Raw genomic sequence first — 20773 nt, forward strand, 5'->3', positions numbered from 1 at the left:
GGGTTGAAAGGGTATGTTTACATTAAAAATTTCCAAAATCACATCATTTATCACAGCCTGAAGCTGTGAAATGCAGTAATTTAAAGGGTGAAGGGAGGGTCATGCATTTTGCCCCAGCAACCCCCCTACTCTGATAAACAGAGTACAGTTCCTTACCATTTTTCAAAACAGTGTATTTAATATTTCTGTGTACTGGGGTTATTGTTACTTGTTTTTGGGTTTTTCTTCATCAGCGGACCCCAGCAGTAGAGCTAACGATCCACTGTAGCTCTGTATCGCACTAAAATCTAAATTTGCCCGGTTGTAGCAGTTCAGTCAATGCAAAGAATTGTATTTAAATCCCTCTTATAATTGTACACCAATCAAATATTCAATTTCACTGAGAAATACATCCCATTACAGAAGCTAACAGGGACTTTAAGTTATCAGAGAAAAGGTGAGCACACATTAGTAGATGCTGCATTAGCAGCAAGTCTGTGACAAGTCTAAATAGCGTCAGAAAAACACTGTTTTGTAAAATGAAACCGCTTCATGTAATGATTTTTTTTTTGTTGCAATTTTAATCGCATGCTCCATTTTTTAGAGGGGAAGAGACCTTCTGCTCCTTACTGCTAGATGCCACGAAATGCTACACACTGCTCCTTTAAACTCATAATGGACATGAATTCGCAATCAAGGAAAGAGATAAAAATAATAAAAGAGCAATAAGGAAGCGTTGGTTTAAAAAAGCTTTGGGTGAAAACAGAACAGAACAGTGTGATTTTTATTGCTTTTAATTATCTGCCAGTTCTTTTCTGATCCAGGCTGTGCTGAAGTAAAACGCTGCTACATCTCTTCTAACCGCTAGCTCTTTGTTATTATAATCAGCCTTTTGCCCGTGCGCGCACTCACACACACAGACATAAATGTGTTCATGCAGACACAGGTGCGCAGACACACACACACAGACATAAATGTGTTCATGCAGACACAGGTGCGCAGACACACACACACAGCAACACAGAAACCAGCTAAGGCACTATGCCGCTCTCATTTCCCATCTCTCATTTGATGTGTAGATTAAAGCGAGTTTCTGCATTGAGCTCCCTGGCTGCCTCAGCACCTCTCCTCCTGCTCAGAACTTTTCCTTCTCTTTACTTCTCCCTCATATGCTTTATTCCTGTTCTCGTTTTTTTTTCACAGTTAGCTGGAATAACCATGTATGAGAAGTGTGCTCAAGAAATCCTCTCTCTCTCTCTCTTTCCTTTCTGTCTCTCCCCATCTCTGGCTTTCAAAGCTTTAATGAGGTGTGCTTGTAAAAAGTTAGAGGTCTCTGGTCCCTCGTTTTATCAGCCTCATTAAGCGGCGTGCTGGTCAATAACTTCTACAGCTGATTGCACCTCACCAAGAGGAGAAAGGTAGGGAGAATCCTCAGGAGAGGGAGAAAGAGAGAGGGGGGAAGACAGGAAGAGAAAAATGTAGGGTAGCAGAGGGAGGTGTTTGTCAGGAGCAAGTCAAGGAAGGGGTAAAAGGAGACGGGGCAGTATACAGGAACAAACAACGCAAGACAAGACAAGCTTTTCACGAATAAGGAGATAAGACAGGAATTCCTCTCACGCCGAGCACTCTCTCGCTCTCCAGGGAGACGGGTGAGTTAGATTTGAGTGCTCAGGCTTGCGTAAAGAATAACGAAATGAAACACACACCCATGCACACTCACACACACTCACTAGAAGCCAAGAAGACACAATGGGCAGAATAACAAGCATCATATACCATCAGCTCAGGGTTTGACATGGCTTTCAGGCTGTATTACTCATACTGTGTGTGTGAGTGTGATCTCCCATTTGATGCCTCTCTCCCTCCGTCACTTTATAAGTGCATGTGTGTATTTGCACTCACACATACCTATATGCCTCTTGCATTTGTGTGTGTGTGTGTGTGTGTGTGTGTGTGTTAGTGGACTGTGCGTGACTGACTAAGTGTTGTAGGCGTTTATGTGTATTTGTGTGTGCGAATTTGTTACACAGAGTTATCGGTGGTGAGCAGACACACCAACAGAGTGAGTGTAGGGAAAATCCTCTTTGTAAAGTAGGTCATGGAGTTAGAAGCCGAGCGCTGGGATAAGCTCGCTTTAGCATGTCTGCTAATTATGCTGCCGCCCTCTGTGCTGAGTCACATCCCCAGAAAATCCTTCACAGCAGACAGAGACACTGGAGGGATGCACGGATGTGTAGGTGGCAGCGTATCCTCAGGTTGGAGAACAGAGTTAAAAGGTCAGAATATCAAAAAAGTCTCCCCTGTTTTTTCGCGATCGCCGTACTTCAATAATCATCAAACAGCTAGAGCATTTTAAGATAAATAGGTCTTTTTAAGACACATATTGACATGTCACAGCAGGACTGCACAGGTGTGAAAAACAGAATGAATGATGGCTGAATTCTAATAAGCCTCCTCAGTTTCAGACTCCTGGTATCTGGCATGTTGACTCACTGTCACACTGTCATGATTTACTGGGACACTTGAATGGTGCTATGACAAGCCAAAATGTCTCCGGGGGGGACTGTAATCGAATAACAACTTTTAATGCTATTGCAAAAAATGATCATATTAAAGTAGCTGTTAGTAATTTGTAAATTGTAATAAATTGTGTTTTCATGTGTGGAATCACATGCCAGTTGAATGTGATGCATGTTTTTAATGTAAATCAGTGTTTTAAGAAAAACATGTGTGACATGCACTTTTTCACAATCATGCGATCGATAGAGATCACAAGATAGAGATCACATCGAAGTCCCTTCATTATGCTGGCTTTGCTTTTTATACAGAACTAAACAATTCCGGCATAATGCTGCCAAAGTGTGTGAGTTTAGATAGTATGCCGGACGCTAAAGAGGCTTAACAGGCATTACTTGTAATACATCAGCATCGGCCTCTAGTGTGACATATAACACATTAACACCAACAATGGCATAACATGTCAATAACAATCATTTACTATGACGAAAAAGAGACCTGTTATATTTCGGCTGATCATCTGCTTGGAGGGTAAGGAGCTCCCCGACCTTATTGTTTTCCCAATTTGCAGATTTTCGATTGCTGTTCTTCTTGTTTGAGTTAGCTGCTAACATGCCGCTAGCTGCCTTTTGAATCTCCTGGCAGTGTATTGCACACTTGAACAAAACATCACATCTGTCCCATCCTGCCGGTTGTCCCGGTTAAGCTTTGTGTCTTATATAAGTTAAATTGTATGACTACTATACATTATGACTATCACTACATGCATGAATATATGAATGAGAATAGAGTAAAGGCAGTGCTGGATGACAAATAGGAAATTGGCAGCTGCAGGGACCAAATGATGAGAAACAGACACCCAAGACATAAACACAATTTTCTGCATTTGCCACGTTTAGCTTCTCGCCAAAGAACAAAGTTTCCAGAGGCTCTCTCAGTATATATTTGCCTAGAACCTTTATTCGCTTTGCATGGATGATTAACTTTAAATACGCTCTCAATCAAACATACCTGAAGTTTTCAAATGCAAAATAACAATGCATAAAGCAGCTAAACTGGTCCTTAAACTAAATGAGTAGCCTGTATAGCAGTGATGGCTGTGTAATGGTGTGTGAGAACAGAGATGCAGCACTGCAGATCAGAGTCAATGATGAGGAGCTCATTCAAATACAAAGTGTGTGTGAGAGAGACAGAGACCAAAACTGTGTCTTGTAACTGGGGCTGGGCAATATGTTGATATTATTTTGGTATTGTGATTTGAGACTAAATATCATCTTAGATATCCTAATATCATTAGTGTTGTCTTTTCCTGGTTTTTAAGGCGCCGTTAAATTAAGTGATGTACTTTCCTGAACTTACCAGAATGTTATAGCTGTTCTGTTACTTGCCTTTACATAATTAATCATTATATCCTCATCACACATGATTATTCATTGAAAATGTCACTGTGAAAATATTTTGTGATAGCACCAATAGTCAACGCTACAATATCAACGCTATCTTGATATTAAGGTATTTATTCAAAAATATCATGCTATTTGTTTTAATCCATATCAGGCAGCCCTTAAATGATCCCACGCTGCTTCACAACGTCATCAAGGTCCGTGTTTTGTTATTGTTTTGATTGAAAAATGGCATAAGCTACGAGTTTCAGCCTTTACACTTGAACAAAATATTTTTTTCACTTTTTTAGCACAATAATACCATGATAACATTTTTAGCCATATTGTCCAACCCTATTTGTATCTCACCTTTTCCAGTATTACAGACAAGCTCTGAAATTCTGAACTATCTGTCAGCACTTTATATCTTTCTATGTCTTCGTCTCTTCCTGTTTTTCTCACTTGATCTTCCTCACTCTTCACTCCTCTATTCACACCAACTCTGTTTTTCCCCTCCTGGTCTTTTTCCTTTATCTCTGTGCCTGTGTTTCTTTTCACTGTCAGCTCGCCAGCCCCTCACAAACACACATACACACACACACACACACACACACACACACACACACACGGTGCTACATGCAGCAGTAAACTGTACACTGTCAGTTTCTCACCTGGTTTAGTACAGGTTCCTCTGATTTCACCCAGTTTCCACTTGAACTGAGACATCAACATCTTACATCACTCCCTGCTTGTTTAGGGGCACAACATAGATGCCTTAACCATTGGCCTACATACCTTTCATTTCTTGTGTGTGTCCACACAAGTAAGAAAAACAGCTTGCTTTCTCTGCCTGGAAGAAACTGAGCTCGCTCCTTTCTGTATTACAGGAGCACATGTACCGCCCGGCTGCCATATCTGTTTCCATGGCCACTATCCGCACTAAAGAGGGCAATCAGAATCAAATCAGAAATACTTATATGATCCCAGAGAAAAAATTGGGGCAGACTATAGTTGCTCTTATACAATATATAGGGGCATAGACGGCACATTCTCATTCCCAGCTGATGCTTGGTCAGTGGCTCTTTAACTAAAACAGCTGTTCAGAGCGTCAAAAAATGCAATGGCCTTGTGCGTCTCTTACTGCTGATAAAGGGTGCCTCAGAGTGTCAGTGTACAGACAGAAAATGAGAAGTGTGTAAAAATATTTTATTAAAGCTGCAATATATAACACTACATATCAAACAGAAAAATGCAAAATGTGTACAAATACATGCATCATAATAAAAGTTGTGTTAAATAGAATAGTTTAACAATTGCACAGCTGAATAACCACAAAGACTCACTGTATAGCTGTCAGTTCTTCACTGTTAAAATATAAGTAATAAATAAATGATAGGTTATAGCTGCTGACAGGTGAAATAAGTCCAAGGGCCAGTCATTGAATCAAATACACTGTTTCACATTGAGTTTTCTGTCCTTACTGGTGTTTTCTGATCATTTTGTAAAAGTTTGCCATCCACATGGACATGCCAAAACATTTGAGAAGTGCTTGAAGCACCTTTTGCGAGTAAACAGCCCATTTGAGCTTGCATCTCTCCACCATCCCATCTGAACAGCTTTTTACATTCATTTCCAAATGTTGTTTGCTGCTTACAGAGCAAGCATAAAGAACAGATTGCTTCAGCAGGTCTCAGACATTCCCAAAGAGTTGTGAGATCTCACCCAACACATGGCAGTGTTTTCAAAATGCTCAGTTTTCCTGTTGAAAACATACACAGATTCACAGATTTTTAGATTAGTGAGCTGCATAGAAGATCCATCTCAAGGTCAGGGTCAGACCATGCACGTAATAACTGTGGGGAAAAGCTTCAGCAGCTATTAACAACTACATGAACGTGCGGGGTCATCAGAAATCATCCTTTGGAGACCTTAAATATCTGTGCAGAATTTACAGCAATCCATCCAATAGTTGTGTCGAAACTTCACTCTGAACCAAAGTGTTGGATTGACAGACTGACGGATGTACCGACCGACCGGCCGCCGTCCCTGGAGCTGCGAGTGTGTCTAAAAATGGCAACCATCATTATCATCTGCCTGTATTCCTCAGCACAGCTTATCGTGGCGGGGACGGGGACCCCGCCTGCTTATGATGAGAAAATCAGTGGTACAGAAAAGAGCAGGGAAAGCAGGTCTTTGGGTGTGTGTGTGTGTGTGTGTATATATATATCTGGTGTACAGATGAAACAGAGAATCCCAGGAAACCAGGGCAGGGTCAGAGGAAAGGGACAACTCCCCCAAATGCACCCTGTGGCTCTCTGCGCTCATCCTGCCCACCTATCACTGTTCAGCAGACCACCGCTGCCTCCTCTTATCAGGATGGAACTGATTTGGCCTTACAGTAGTTTCCACGGCTGGCCTGTGTCTGTTTTCCCCCGCAGCTGTTGATTCCCAGAAAGTAACAGATCTGCTCATTTTTATGTCATCCTCTTGAACTTGGATCTGCTATTTGTTTGGCATCTTTTTCCACAGAATCAGTCTCTCCTGTCCCTCCCCTCAGCTCCTGGACATGCTGGCCCCTTTTCACATGTGCACTTCCAAACTAATCCCCCCCCCCCCCCACCCCCGTCAGCCGAACCAACAAGCGTGAAGTCCTCACCTCTCCTTCTCCCCTCTCTCCCCCTTTTAGAGCCACAAGCCTCTCCTTCCATCTCAAAAATATCTCTCTGCATCTGTGCAAAAATACTCTTTGGTTACCAGGGTGTCCCCCTCTCTTTCTCCAGCGACAATGGTCTGCTCATCTGCACATCGCCTAGAGTCTGAACTCTTAAGTGAGAAAATAAACAGAGAGGGTTGAGCATTTGGTCCGTGGCTGAAGGTCACCTCTGTTTCTGAGCGATAAAAAAGGCTTTGGCTATTTTGACAGCTGGCCAGCTTTCACCTGTTCCCGAGCTTCGCCTGTAGCCGCGGGCAGATACACAGATAAAAAGTTTAAGCTGAGGTTTTTTTGTGGACTTTTATTTGTTAAAAAAGATTTGTACTGTTCTTGGCAAGCTGCCCACCTTTCAACATCCCTGCAGTGCAACTGTTCCCTCTGTGTCCTTGGTTTCCATTTCATTTCTCAATCAGTTGTGTGTTTTTATCTTTTTTTGCATATTTTTATTTACTTCAGTGTCTTATTCTGTTATTGTCTGTCTTTTGATTTAATCCTTTGTTTTCAGTTGATTTTATTGGTGGATTTGACCCATTCCCACTCTACCATGTCAATGAGAAACCATCTCATCTCCTCTTAAAGCCCATGTACCTGTAAGTATGAATGTGTCACTCCATCATACATGTCTCTGTGCATTTTAATGTGACTGTAAGAGCAGGTGCATGTGCATTTATAATTTGTAGCCTTTTGAGGTCATGTAACATTTGGAAAAACAATACTCGCGGCCTAGCATCAGGAAGACAATGCTAAGCAGTCAAGAAAAAGACAATGAGGTTATTTAGTGATATCATTCTACAGTGATAACAGGCCCTGAATTAAATCGAATTGAAATCATATTGTGGCAGACTTTATGATTTCATCAAATATTGTATCATCTTCTAGAGAATAGATGTAGTATCATATCATGATAAAACTTCTGATTTACACCTCTAACACCTCAGGAAAAAGATGAATCAGGATTATAATTTACATGTAGATATATATAAATAACACAGGTGTTTTTTTTTAGATTTAAAAAATGGGAATTCAGTTATATTAGTCTTTTGACTTAGAGCAGACATCACAGTTTAACTGATCAAAACCATATTATTAACAAACAAAGAAATTGTAAGTATTACCAAAAAAAACAGACTTAGACCACTACAGATTTCATTACAATATTATGATCAATATTTCATGGTTTGTAAGAGATTAAAGGACTATTATTGGATGTGGATACAACGTCACCATCTGGTCATCTGCCTCATAACTACATGCACTTTTTGGCATCTGACTGGGACCATTTTTGGCCAGTGACACAACGCCACCGTCTGACCAATATTTGTTGGGATTCCTTGATTTTCTCTAAAATTGTTTATTAATCACAACAAGAAATCTCAACTCAAGGTTCACATTGTTCCAGAGTTTTTTGTTTCTTATCAAGATGTTACAAAACAACAGTGACTCGTAGTGATTGTGCAAACACTTGCTCGCTCAGTATCTGGAGCTGTGAGTCATGTCTGGGGAGTAAATGTCTTTCTGAGACATGCTACATCCTGTCAGAGGGCTGTAGGGAGTATTGAGGCCTTCCCTGTGTCTATTGTGTATGTTTGTAGAACACAAGTGCATCCCTGCGCCGCAGGCAGTCTCTGATAAAGGCACATGGAGAAAGACACACAAAAAGTCTGTCTAAAATTGGATTAATCAATTAAGTTGTGCAGAGGACTTAATAACAATAAGTCTGGGAAGTCATGTAATAATTCTCTGCCAACATGAAATGAATATTTTATTAGCTTCTTGACAGTTTAATCAGCTCCGTCTCTAATGGGAGGGAGGAAGTTTTCGTCTCCTCCAATCTACTGAGAGTTATATCCAGGAGACATTCATCCTGGGAAGTGTGTGTGTATAAATGTGGATGTGTGTGAGCTGCCCGACAAATGTTAACTGTCTTCTCTTTATTCATGTGTTTTTTTTATCCACAGGTCTACGTAAATAAGAGAGCGTCCAGCGGGGAGATGACACAGCAAATTCCCACGGAGACAAAATGGCTGTTGTGGCACAAACATCCCAGTTCAATGGGGCACGCCAGACATTCCTCCTCCTCTTGATTTTTTAAACATGTCATTTACTGGTGTACTGCCAGGAAAAGCCACCACTTTTCAGTTAGGGTCCATTGTTTTCCACAGAGGGCTGTCGGGTTCTGGGAAAGGGGGGTTTACGCTGCAACAAAGCCTCGTATTGTGTGTTTAGGGAAGTATCAATCATTTTCTTTGTATGGAGTTCTCTGCTGAGGACCAACTGCCCGTAATGGTCAAATATTGCCCAAGAACATGCCTGTATAGAACATGTATATCATATAAATACATTGTGTGTGTAATCAGGGACTGCCCCAGCACTCCCAGTCTGTGGTCCTGTGTCTTAGACGACTCAGTGATTTAGCATGTTATTGCTGGTTTGGCTCAGATCTTGGCTGGAGGGCTGAATTACAGTGGAGCCCGTGGAATGAGCTATTGTGTGCCGCCTGTTTACTTTAGGCCAGGATCTGTGTGCATAAATACACGAGGAAAGCAGGAAGGGGCGGGGGGGGGGGGGGGACTCAAACCTACAGGAGCATCTGTCAGAAATAGAAAATGTAAATAATGAAACTAGAGGAGGGAGATGGTGGTGGTGAGGTAAGAAGTCTGGATTAAGAGTTTCATGTGTGAACTATCAAGATTGCAAAGAGGTGTTCAAACACAAAGATGTAAGTCTTACTTTTATTTCTGGAGTCCTTTTGTTGTGACTATTTTTCACCAACAGCCAAGTCAGTGTTTCTGAAGTGTCAGGTGTTAAAAGATGCACTGAAAGCTTTATTTTCACTTCAGTTCTCCTCTAACTACTGACACGTCGAACCGCTGACAGGGGTGATCATTACACATACTCAAGCCGAGGTCACACAGCATATTTTTAACTTCAAGAAAACAATAGAAGTTGTTTTTACTACTATCATAGCAACGTTGAGTTGTGTGGTCTTCAGTGTGGCAGCGTGACCTGTACCTGAGTGAACCAGAGGGCTTGTCTCCCATCAGTTCAACAGTGTAGATTCTCAGTTGTGATAGTCTCAGTTGTGATTGTTTTATAGCATGTTTTTTACAGGGTTTGTATTGTAATTATGTGTATTACATAATCAGTAATAACAAAACTGATGTCTTTGACTGGCTGTGTACGAGCTGGTTAAACTGTAGCTGAAAGCGTCTGCTGGGTAGTTTCTTACTCAGATTTATTTGGACCCACCAACAATTTTTATTTAGGCAAAAGTACACACACTCGGGTCCTATCTCCTATACTGATGGTAGCACTTATTGTTGTTAATGTCAGATGTTTCAGAGCAAAGTCAGATCCCCTGTTGCCTTACTGCTTGTGCAAATCACCACTGCTCCCTGGTGTTCAAAGTGTTCATGTACAAGTTGCAAGGCGACTGAGTTTCTGCCACAGGGTCCATAAATCTTCATGATTTGTCTTAAAAGTACTTTTTCTGCTGATAATAGTATTTTTACATTTTTTTGCTGGGTAATTGTGATGTAGCAGGAGTCAACGATTTGCCCTGGTTTCAGTGTTACAGTCAGTCCTTTTCTTGATCATTTCGGTCAAGATCATTCTATTTTACTCATTGAATTTGAATCAAGATCATTTTCAGTATGCTATTTGTCTGATTACAGCTTTTCTTGCTGCTGAGTTTGAAATGGTCTCAGCTATTTTTTACTGGAATCAAAAGTGTGGTGAACAAAGAAGTTCATTCAGTTCTTTTTTTTTTTTGTCAGCGCCTAAAAATATCCTGCTGCATGTCAAATTCCACTGTGATACTAAATGTTCTTCACTGCCACATAGACGGTCCACAAACTGTTGTAATTCTGAAAATCATTTCACCACTTCTGCAGAATAAGAGTGACCCAGTTTGATTTGATTGGTCATCTTTGGCAAGATGCAATAATTTATGTCTTTATGATTTATCCTTTACACACTCCTGGCAGGCTAACTGGTGTGTTGGTTAGTAAAAACACAAAGCACCTCATATTGTAACATAATCAGTATTAGTTATAAATGCTACTATATAAAAACTAGTCTTCCTCTCAGTGCAATACAGCCTCATCCTTAACCCCTCGGTGACTGAGATTAGTTGAAACCTGTTATGGTTGTGTGTGTGTGTGTGTGTATGTGCTAGTCTTTACTGGAAAAGGTTCCACCTGTTTGTAGATATTTCTTTTTCTTTGTATAGAAAGTGGAAAAGATCTCTCTTTTTTGTATCACTCTTCTATTTTGTGCCCTGTGTTGCCCCATGTGACCTGGTTGTGTAATTCTATTTATCCAGAACTGTGCTTTGTGTTCATGTAAATAGGTGTTTGTTAATAAAAGAATGTGCTCTTTTAATAATATTGTGCACTCTCTGACTGCAAATAATGACCACACTCAACGGCTTCAAATGTTTATTATAGAAAAGTATCAGCTCTGACAAGCAACCAGCAGTAGTCTTTATTTTTTTAATAAGTACAAGGTCAGATGAGTACAGAGGAAAACTCAAGGCCACTCATGCATCACCTGTAGAAGAGTGGCTTCTCACTACAGCCTCAGGACATGAAAGCACGAACGCTGCCTCTAATGACGGCTCTGCAGATGGGGCAATGACGCAGGCTGGCAGCACAATCGCCACACACCACCAAATGGCCACAGGGGATGAAGACGATGGACACCAGTTTGTCCATGCACACTTTGCAGGTCCTCTCCTCCTGCAGCTGCCTCAGCAGCTCCTCTGGGCTGGGATCCTTCACTGTCAGAGTAACAGCAAACAGGAAATCAGATTACAGACGGACATACTCAGCGTTATGTCTGCAGTATAGAGCAATCATATGTCAGCAACTCAATGGGTTATCGGTTTTGTTTTTTGTTTTTTTCTTTTCCTTTATTGACAGGACAGCTGTAGACTCAGAGGAAAGGAGGGAGAGAAAGAGGGGATGACATGCAGCAATTAGCCGGGCCGCTGCAAAGGACTCGGGATGCACACGCTACCAGGTGAGCTAGAGGTCGCCCTGGTATGAAAAGTGTTTTGACAGGGCTCCTACAGCTCCTTAAATTTATTTAAATTATATGAGGAAAAAATGTGTTGAAAGTTTTTGAAAATACACAAAGATATAGGTCATTGCAAGTGCTTGAATTCATACATTTTGTGCAAGAACCGTAGATTTTCTGTCTCTATCACTGAACTTCAATTTTTTGTTTTGCTGTGCTGCTGAGAACACAGCATAATTGAGAAGCCTCTCTCTCTTTTTAATTGTTGTCTGTGAGCTTCTGTAAAGCCTCCTAATTCTAATTCTCATTATAAAAATTCCCAGTTTTGTAACAGTAATTAACCTTGATCCATGTCTCACACTCTGCAGTGTTTGGTCCTTGAATGTGAGGGAATTGGGCCTGGGAAAGCCTTGATTTGATGTTTAAGAAGGTGTGGGAACCAAGTTTACAAACATAAAAGTTTGCCCCCCCCCCCCCCCCCCCCCAAAATCATACTGGTTTTGACCTCTGACCTTTCTCTCTAATGGGTGTTTGTGTCCTCACGTTTCCAGCACTGGAGCCCTGCCTCGTCTCTGGCTCTGAAGGACACATAGGAAAAAAGACAGTCAAACATATCACAAACACTGACATCCAGTGTCACGTTGACATTTGGGTTATTACTATATTTGGTCATATAATTGTGCATATCAAATTGTAAAGAAAAAAGAGGCAGATTATATTTAAAGCCGCTTACTGTGGAAAGTGACAATTGTTCAGCATGCAAATCATTGATACCTCTAGCTGGCTGTTACCAGTGGTGGAAGAAGTATTCATATTCTTCATATGTTACTTTTTACAGTATATCTTCATATTCTGGAGATTGCCTCCCTGTTTATCAAGAACCTTAAGTAAAACTACCTGTAAAACAATTTAAACACACTCTATTCCAATTTAAAAAAAAAAAAATCTAGAGAACTATTTTTCCAATTATCATAATTATGTATTTTAAGTGGTTTTACGGAATAACCATTATTTTACATATAATTTTTCGGGTCATTTCCTTGTTGTTTTTTTCTTCTTTTTTAACTTTCCCACTTTTTCATTTTTGTTTATTTTAACTTATTTTTAGGTAAATTTTCTTAATACTTTTGCTAATATGATATTTAAAGAAATCAAGCCAGTTCGTCCAGGTTTGAAAAAGGGCTAAGCAAAAGTACAAAAAAGCAAAACGTACTTAAAGCATCAATCATACTTCAAACTGCTAATAACTCATCGACATGTAAAATGTGACAAGAGGCCAAAACCAAACATTTGTCTTTTAAGAGATCACAAGCCAAAAAGGTTGGAAAGCACTGATTTAATCTTTAACAATCTGTTGTGCTTTATAAGGTTATTGTGTAGGTTTTATGTTAAATCCTAATCTGAAAAGTGTCTACAGCTAATAAATGTAACTAAAAGAAAAATATAATGTGTTTTTCTGAATTGCAGTGGAAGTATAAAATAGTAGAAGATGGAAATAGGCAAGTACTAGTACCTCTGAAGTGCATGTGAGTACCATACTTAAGTAAATGTACTTGTAACTTTCCACCACTGGCTGTTACCTCTCCTCTGTGGCCCACTCTGCCTGTCCTCCTGCTCCGCCTGCAGTACGTCAGTGACCAGGTCAGATACAGAGGTGTAGTGCTGACCTGTCAGAAGGTACTTGGTCTGGACCAGACTCTCCACCAGGCTGGCCTCAAAGCCCATCTGCAGCACAGTCTGCACCACAGGAGAGAGCATGGCCGAGGACGCTCCCAGACCCCCGACCATATCTGGGAGATGAGAGGAAGGGGAGAAGTGAAGAGGGCGACATCAGTGATCAGCAACAGATAAGGTTGAAAGAACACTGACATATCCAGTAGATGAGGGATACTCGGCTTGCTTTGCTTGGGGGCCACTTTTACAAAATGACAGGGGGCCAAGGGCCAGTCACAGCAGCACTATACATGTTTCTAGGATTTTAGGATATGTCTAGGATTTTAGGATGTTTCTCAGATTTTAGGACCTTTCAAGTATTAAGTACATTTCTAGGGTTTTAAGACATTTCTTGGATTTAAAGACATTTCTAGGATTTTAGGGGTTTTCAAGGATTTTAGGACAGTAGGGGCTTAGTTAGGACCTCTGTCAGGGGATGTGGGGGATCCTCCTCTGGCATTTTTTTCAATAAACAAGCACGATTTTAATACTGTGTCATTCACTCTGACACCTAATGTATACTAAAAGTACCAAAACAATTCTCAGTGTGAATCACTTTATTTTTTATTGTGAGTCAGAAATGGTTGGGGGCCAGTTTTAGCCCGCAGGTCTTAAGTTGAGTATCACTGCACTAGATGTTACATTCACTATAAGAAACCTTTTTGATAACTGGAAAAATACATAGCAAATTGTGCAGCTTACTTAATGTATTTCAAACCACACACCTCTTGAGTTAATCTACTGAAATGGATTATAATTATAATTCCTTAATTGTATAGAATAATTGCCCTCTCATGCCTGCCCTGCAAAATGGTTCTGCTCCCCAATTACTGCAATCCTATAACAAACATTAGCTCGGGTAATTGGACATGCAGTTATTTCTTTTTCAGCAGCCTCCCACGGAAAAGTAATGGACGTGCTTTCTACCTGAGAGAGTCTGTCCTGAGTCTAATTGAGATTTTATGTCGTGCCAAGGTGTGAAGTATGCTTTGTGGAAATGGTTCACCAGTTTTGATCTAATTGAATCAACTGGTTGCCATTATTTTCTCAATTTGCACAACCTGCAATGCAACTCACAATGTTTGCTTCACCTCTCCCCTTTTGTGTGAACAAGCAAGAGAGGATGTTGACACTTTGATTCTTTGCACTGCAGGATTTACAAAGATAATTATTGGCATCAGAGCAGGCTGCTATCTTGTTATCCAGGTCTGCTGGTAGGAATAAAGGTTCTCTTTTTTTGTACGCACCCATTGCTCCCTGCCTTGTTTCAGTTTTATATGACTTACCGTTTCTGGAGCCGATATCTCTGCCTGTGGAGGTCTGTGATCCACCCTAGAAAAGTAATCACATTTTCAATGTTCAATGAAAGTCATGAATGATTTAAATGCAGCAATGACAAACTGTCATTTATCAGTGTGCGGTTCTGTCTGCTGCATGCCAAACAGAGTTTATTCGGAGCAGACAAGAGGGATAAAGGCTCTCACCACAGTCTCACCCAGATGGAAATGAGCATCCTGTATGTTGCTGATATACTCCTGCCCTCTTGCCTGGATTAGAAACTCGCATCTGAGAAATATAAAGATGCTATTTTATGAGCACAAGTGCACAACACAAAAAAAACTTGACACTGCTCATACATATATATTTAGAAATGATGTCTTTGTATCTTCTTGTGACAAGTCCTGCTATTACCGTGGAAACCACTTGGCATGTTCCTGCCAGGGGTCATCCCCTGGCTCCCAGTTCCTCAGCCCGCCATCGCAGTAGAAGCATTTGACGTTGTCACCGTGACCTGTCAGGATGTACACAACTACTGTGAGAGGGATCGAATGACTGTGAATCCATACAACACTAGTTCCCAACCTGGGGGCCCACAGTCCCCACAGGGGCGGGAGTAACTACCCCCCAAACCACTTTTTTATTTATAAACCAATATATTTGGGTATTTAGTAGTGTTGTTAATTGATTCAAATCCAAATCTTGACACCTGAGTGCAAAGTACTTGAATTCTACATATTGTGTTATAAATATGCATGTGCATATGGGCTGCTGCAGATAAGATCAGGAGGCATCACGGTGGAGTTACTAGGCGTGTCTAAGTGCCCCCTTCCAGCCATGCCCATTTTCACATTTCAGGGAGGAGGCACTTAAGACAAAAGTCAGTGGTTTAATTACTCTTTAAGGAGTGTAAGAACACTTAAAAAATATGAATACAGTAGAGCCTACATTTAAGCATTTTATTAATTCCTGTGAAGACAACTAAATGAAACTGATATTTTTTTAAAGATTGGATTATCATCAAGATCTAAATTATATATATATATAAACTCACAGGGCATGGAGACGATCTGAACATAAGCTATATTCACAGAGACTTTACTCTCTGCTAAACAGCCTCGTCCTGCTTTAGAAAGTATGCACAGTAACACAACCAAGCAGCTAATAGAACAATAGACGAGAAAAAGGAAGAAAAAAACCTTTTATGTGTGAATGATTGTTATGATAATATTTTAAAAATACATTATAAGGACAAAATATTGTATAAAAAAGTGACAAATATCAGAAAAGCTCATCTCTGATGCAATATTCACAGGGAATAACTTGCTCAAAATGTATCCAAATCGCTCATTTCACACAAACTTCCTGCAGTTAGGCATTTGGGTTAATTATTTTGTTTACCAGTTGTTCTGTACCTTTATTGTTATGCAATGAATATAATATGGAATATTCCTAAAATATGTCTTTACTCAGCGGACGTCAGTTTACTAAATGATGAAACAGTGGGGTCCCAAGGAAAAAGGTTGGGAACTACTGCTGTACAGCTTAACAACTGACACAAGACATTTCCATGAATCATTGCAAACTAAAACCTCTAAAAATGACAATGAATATTAATCTCTTGAATGAACTTTAGTAGCTTCACAAAAGCACAACCCATTGTTCACTGAAAAATTTGACAAGTTGATCTTACTTAAAATAATTTTGGAAATCTATTGCCTTGAAAAAAGTAAATATAACTTCATTGTAATTTTGTTTACTTTATATCAAATTGTTAAACTTACTTAAAAATTGGCTGTACTCACTTAACTTTGTTAAGTTGTTGCAACTTAAAATTGGCGTGAATTTACCCTGTTCTTTCTAAGAAGTTAGCAACTTCAGTAAACAAAGTTAGTCTGACTTAACTTGATCATGACAAATGATGAAGTTAGGAGATCTGCGAGTTCTGTTTTGTCAACATGTTTAAGAATATACAAATATGACTGACATTCAACCAGCAGATATATAGCATAGTAAACCTGGTTTACTGAAATTGCTAAAAAATTAGAAATACTGATTTAATTAAACTTGTCATTGTTAAGTGGCAACAAAATTGAGTAAATGTAACTAACTTTTAAGTAAACTTAACAATTAGAAAAGATTAGATAGATAAGTAAACATCAATTAGGATTAATAGATACATTACATTTTTCAAGGCAATTGGTTTCCCAGATTTTGAAAGTAAAATCAACTTGTCATATTTTTAAGTGTATGATTACTTATTTGATTGTATTATTGTGTCTTGGTTTTCGTGACATTGTGTCCACAATCTGTATTGCGTGAAGCTGTGGAGGCTCTTTAGCAGCCCCAGCTTTGTCCAGCTTGTTCTGTCCACAACATCATGACTCAGCAGGACAATTGAACCATGAACTCTCTCACAAAGAGAGGTCACTCTAGCAGTGACTGGGTCAGTGCTGAATATTCAAGTATAAGTATACTCACGGACACTCACATGATGGTAATATTAACACATTAAAGAAAGAGGATGTGAATGTTTTATGCTGTATAGTGACACAGTGAGTACCTGTGTAGAAAAATCCTGCTCTGGCGAGAACATCTGGTTGGACTGAGGCCTCAGTGGGCCAGTTGTGGTAAGTGGTGAGCCGGGAATCCTCCGCCTCCATCTCTGGGTACACCGCTTGTCCAGCTGTCCCCTGGTCATCCATAGTCATCCTCTGGAGTTGACTCAACAGCTGGCCGTCCACAGAGTCGGAGGAGCCAAGTTGGAGTGGAATATTTCCCACAGTTCGACCCAGTATGAAACTGCAAGTGGGGAAATGCCTCTTGTGCTCGGCAGCCGGGCTGTCCCCGTGCACCCAACATCTTAAAATCCCTCCACAGCAGAAACACTGGACTTTATCTCCGGGGCCCAAGAAGAAGAAGCCCGCCTTGGCCAGATCTGCAGATGTGACAGGTGCATCTTCTGGCCAGTACTGAAAAGTTCGAAGTCTCTCCCTTTCTCTTCTCATCTGAGGCTCCTCGAGGATGTGCAGGGTAGTGCTCCTGTCATCCATCATTCTGGGGCATGAAGGTTTTCCTTTCTCTTCTTGTCCTGTGCCAGTCATCCGTTTTGCGGTCCATAGTGGAGCGCGCACTGAAGGTGGGTGCAGCACACCAGCTGAAATAATATGATCAGCTGCGGGGGCCTGCACAGCGGCCTACAGGAGACTGCTTTCCAGAAAAGCCACTAAATGCCAGAACGTATGCTCATTGATCCTTGAATGAATGAAAGCATGAACATGTCATGTGGCTCCACCTCTTAGGGAAAAACCATGGAAAGCATTTCAGAGGAACACTATGGCCCAACAACTGATATGACTATTGAAGGGATACTGCAGAGTTTTTCAAAGAAGGCCTACCTTTAAGCATGATGACATGCTACAACTAAATAACAGACAACTTTAATTTTAAAGGGACAATTCACCCCAAAATCAAAAATAGATATTTTTCCTCTTACCTTTAGTGCTATTCATCAGTCTCAATTGTTTGGTGTGAGTTGCTGAGTGTTTGAGATATTGGCCATAGAGATGTCTTCCTCCTCTCTGATATAATGGAGCTAGATGGCACTCGGCTTGTGGTGCTTAAAGCGACAAAGAAATACATTTAACAAAATTCAACAGCAATGTCTCTTTCCAGAAATCATGACCTGGTTACTCAAGATAATCCACAGACCTTATTGTGAACAGTTTCATGTAGGAACTACTTTCTTTCTATCAAACTACACCCATCAACCGTACCACCTCTTGTGCTTGTGACAATGTGAGACATAAACATTAATTGCATACTACTCAGCTGAGCTATAAAGTTAGGTAGGTCAGTGGTGCTAGATGAGCTAGTAGTAAATGCAGGCTTGCTTCTGCACAGTGATATGGTTGGCAGATGAAGTTTGATAGAAAGAAAATAGTTGCTACATGAGACTGCTCACAACAAGGTCTGCAGATTATCTTGTGTAACTAGGTCATTATTTCTGGAAAGAGAAATAGCTGTTGAGTTTTTCTATTTTTTTTTTTAGCATGTTGAGCAACGGTAGGAAACAGATTTGACCTCTGACAGAGTTTAGGTGGGTGTGGGTAAATTGCTGCCTCCTAATGGTGAATGGGAGTAATAACTACTGTAATGTATTGCAGGCCAGAACCTAATCAGTTCACGATAAACTGCTGTCATGTAAAATTAGAGTCATTCTGCATTAGCAATTTCAACCTGCTACATGCATGACACTTGGAAATGCACACCATGACCATACAGTCAGATATGCAATACAGATCCTGTACAAAGTAGCCTTTGTTTTGGTCTATAGTTTTATCAATGGGGTCACCCTCTAAAACAAGCTGTTTGTTTGTATGTTTTTGTTATTCATATCATGACCCTCCCTTGACCTACACATATTTTTCCTTGAGTATGACAGGGGAAAATTCTTTACTCTTCCTCCACCATTTTTCACAGTTCATGACTGATAAATGGTGCGATTTTGGAGATTTTTTTCAAAAGTGTGTCTTTCAAACCCACTTGTGGGTTTCGGGTTCTGAGGGTATGTAAAATAAAATACAAAATATGTCACTTTAAAGTTAAATGTCAATACCCTAAGCCAAATCAAAATCATAACTCCCACTCCAATGCTTAAAAAACAATTTGGAGTGCATCCCCTGTTTTGCACAAACCCCTCCACTCTCATATATAATGAACAGGCCCTTAGGGATTTGATTGATACCTCAGACTTCCAATTTCCAATGCTTGCTATGGCCTTTTTTCATTTTGTGTCATTTGCATTCAAGTAAATGAATTAGTCTCATATGAGCACTGCACCGAGCTAAACTGTATCAGATCTAAGGGGGCCCTGCAGAAAACCACACACAGTCTGCTGATAGACCCCTGGGCTTTACAACCACAGAGGCTGCAGAAAATAGCACCAATAACAGTGCAAAAAGAGCAACTTTTCCATCTTAAGTATCATGTAGTTGGCTTTATTTTTTATTATCCCTCTATCATTTAACCCTTTAAGACCTGTAGTGACATCAATTTTCTTGTGCTGCTTTTGCACAAGTATTTAAAGCTTTGAGCAAATTGGCTTGATTTCTTTGAAAAATATAGGAAAAGGTAATGAGCAGCTTGATAAATGATATAGAAACTGCAAGAAATTAGTAGATTTAGAAAAGTTAGGGAATTGTCAAGGAGGAAAAAGAAAAAAGCTAGGGGAAAAGTATATTTATTATTATCGTGATTATATTGGCTTCATTTCTTTAAAATAAACTTTGGAAAAAGAGCAACAAAAGAAGAAACGAAAGAATAAGTAAAACAAACATAAACAAAAAGAAAAGAAAGAAAAACATTTTTCAAAAATAATAAAATGGCCTGAGAAAGGTGCCTAAAAATGATACAAATTTTAATTAATTAAATTAACATAAATTATTTTAACATAATTTTAAATACATAATTATTCTAATGATGGATGATGATAAATGTAGTTTGCCCAATAATTTCCCAGAAAATAGCAAGAAATTAGTAAAAAGTACAAAAAAATGTCTGAAAAAGAGTAAAACGAAACAAAACTAAACTAAAAAGCCAGAAATAAAAAAAGTTTCAAAAATAATAAAATGACCTGGGAAAGGTGCCTAAAATTATAATAATTTGTAACATTGTTTTAAATACGTAATTATGATAATATATATGATAAACATACATATATTTAATAATTTCCTAAAAATCAACAAGAAATTAGCAAAAACAAAGTTAAAACAAAAACAATACAAAAAACAAAAACCGGATATTAGTAAAACAAAAACAAAAAAGAGTAAAATGACGCAGGAAGGAAGGACCCGGGAAATGTGCCTAAAAACTATAATAATTTTAGAATATAACTGCACTTTTTTTGTGCAGAAAAGATGCTTGAAAGTTTTGCCACCCCGCGGGGAGCGAGGTGAACTGCAGCGGCGGCTCAAAGCCCGGATGGAGCAGCCATTGGGGAAGTGTACAGGGCTTTAACGTAACTGAGCAGGGCTCTCTCTCTGGAATAATAAAGACAAAGTAAAAGGCGACCGAGCGCAGAAACATTCAAGCTCCGAAAGGTCGATTCGGCGACACGTAACGTTAACTTGAAATTCAGTACTGGGACTTGACTGCTTTCGGACACAGTATC

General features: G+C 39.8%; 2 protein-coding genes across 2 annotated transcripts in view; one reads left to right on the forward strand and one right to left on the reverse strand.

Moving 5' to 3' along the window:
- The window catches only part of nkain4 (sodium/potassium transporting ATPase interacting 4), a 58752-nt gene extending 47778 nt beyond the window's left edge, over nt 1-10974 (forward strand). The window contains exons 6-7 of the mRNA XM_042491747.1: nt 7097-7181; nt 8550-10974. Coding sequence (XP_042347681.1) covers nt 7097-7181; nt 8550-8559 — 95 coding nt within the window. The 3' untranslated portion in view covers nt 8560-10974. The remainder of the gene's footprint in view (nt 1-7096; nt 7182-8549) is intronic.
- A 197-nt stretch (nt 10975-11171) lies between these two features.
- Nucleotides 11172-17758, reverse strand: birc7 (baculoviral IAP repeat containing 7). The gene is made up of 7 exons (XM_042491658.1): nt 17165-17758; nt 15016-15115; nt 14808-14889; nt 14610-14655; nt 13191-13400; nt 12123-12188; nt 11172-11371 (listed from the first exon to the last, which is right to left on the reverse strand). The coding sequence occupies exons 1-7, from the start codon at nt 17703-17705 to the stop codon at nt 11172-11174; spliced, it is 1245 nt and encodes a 414-aa protein (XP_042347592.1). The 5' UTR covers nt 17706-17758.
- Between the last annotated feature and the right edge of the window lie 3015 nt (nt 17759-20773).

The sequence above is a fragment of the Plectropomus leopardus genome, chromosome 8 (assembly GCF_008729295.1).
Source record: "Plectropomus leopardus isolate mb chromosome 8, YSFRI_Pleo_2.0, whole genome shotgun sequence".
Lineage (NCBI taxonomy): Eukaryota > Metazoa > Chordata > Actinopteri > Perciformes > Serranidae > Plectropomus > Plectropomus leopardus.

Coding starts and splice junctions, on each gene's coding strand:
- birc7 (XM_042491658.1), bottom strand. CDS start 17,705: ATGACTGGCACAGGACAAGAAGAGAAAGGAAAACCTTCATGCCCCAGA. Junction 14,656..14,807: donor TCCATCTGGGTGAGACTGTG/GTGAGAGCCTTT, acceptor TTACTTTTCTAG/GGTGGATCACAGACCTCCAC. Junction 12,189..13,190: donor GAGTGGGCCACAGAGGAGAG/GTAACAGCCAGT, acceptor TGTGTCCTTCAG/AGCCAGAGACGAGGCAGGGC.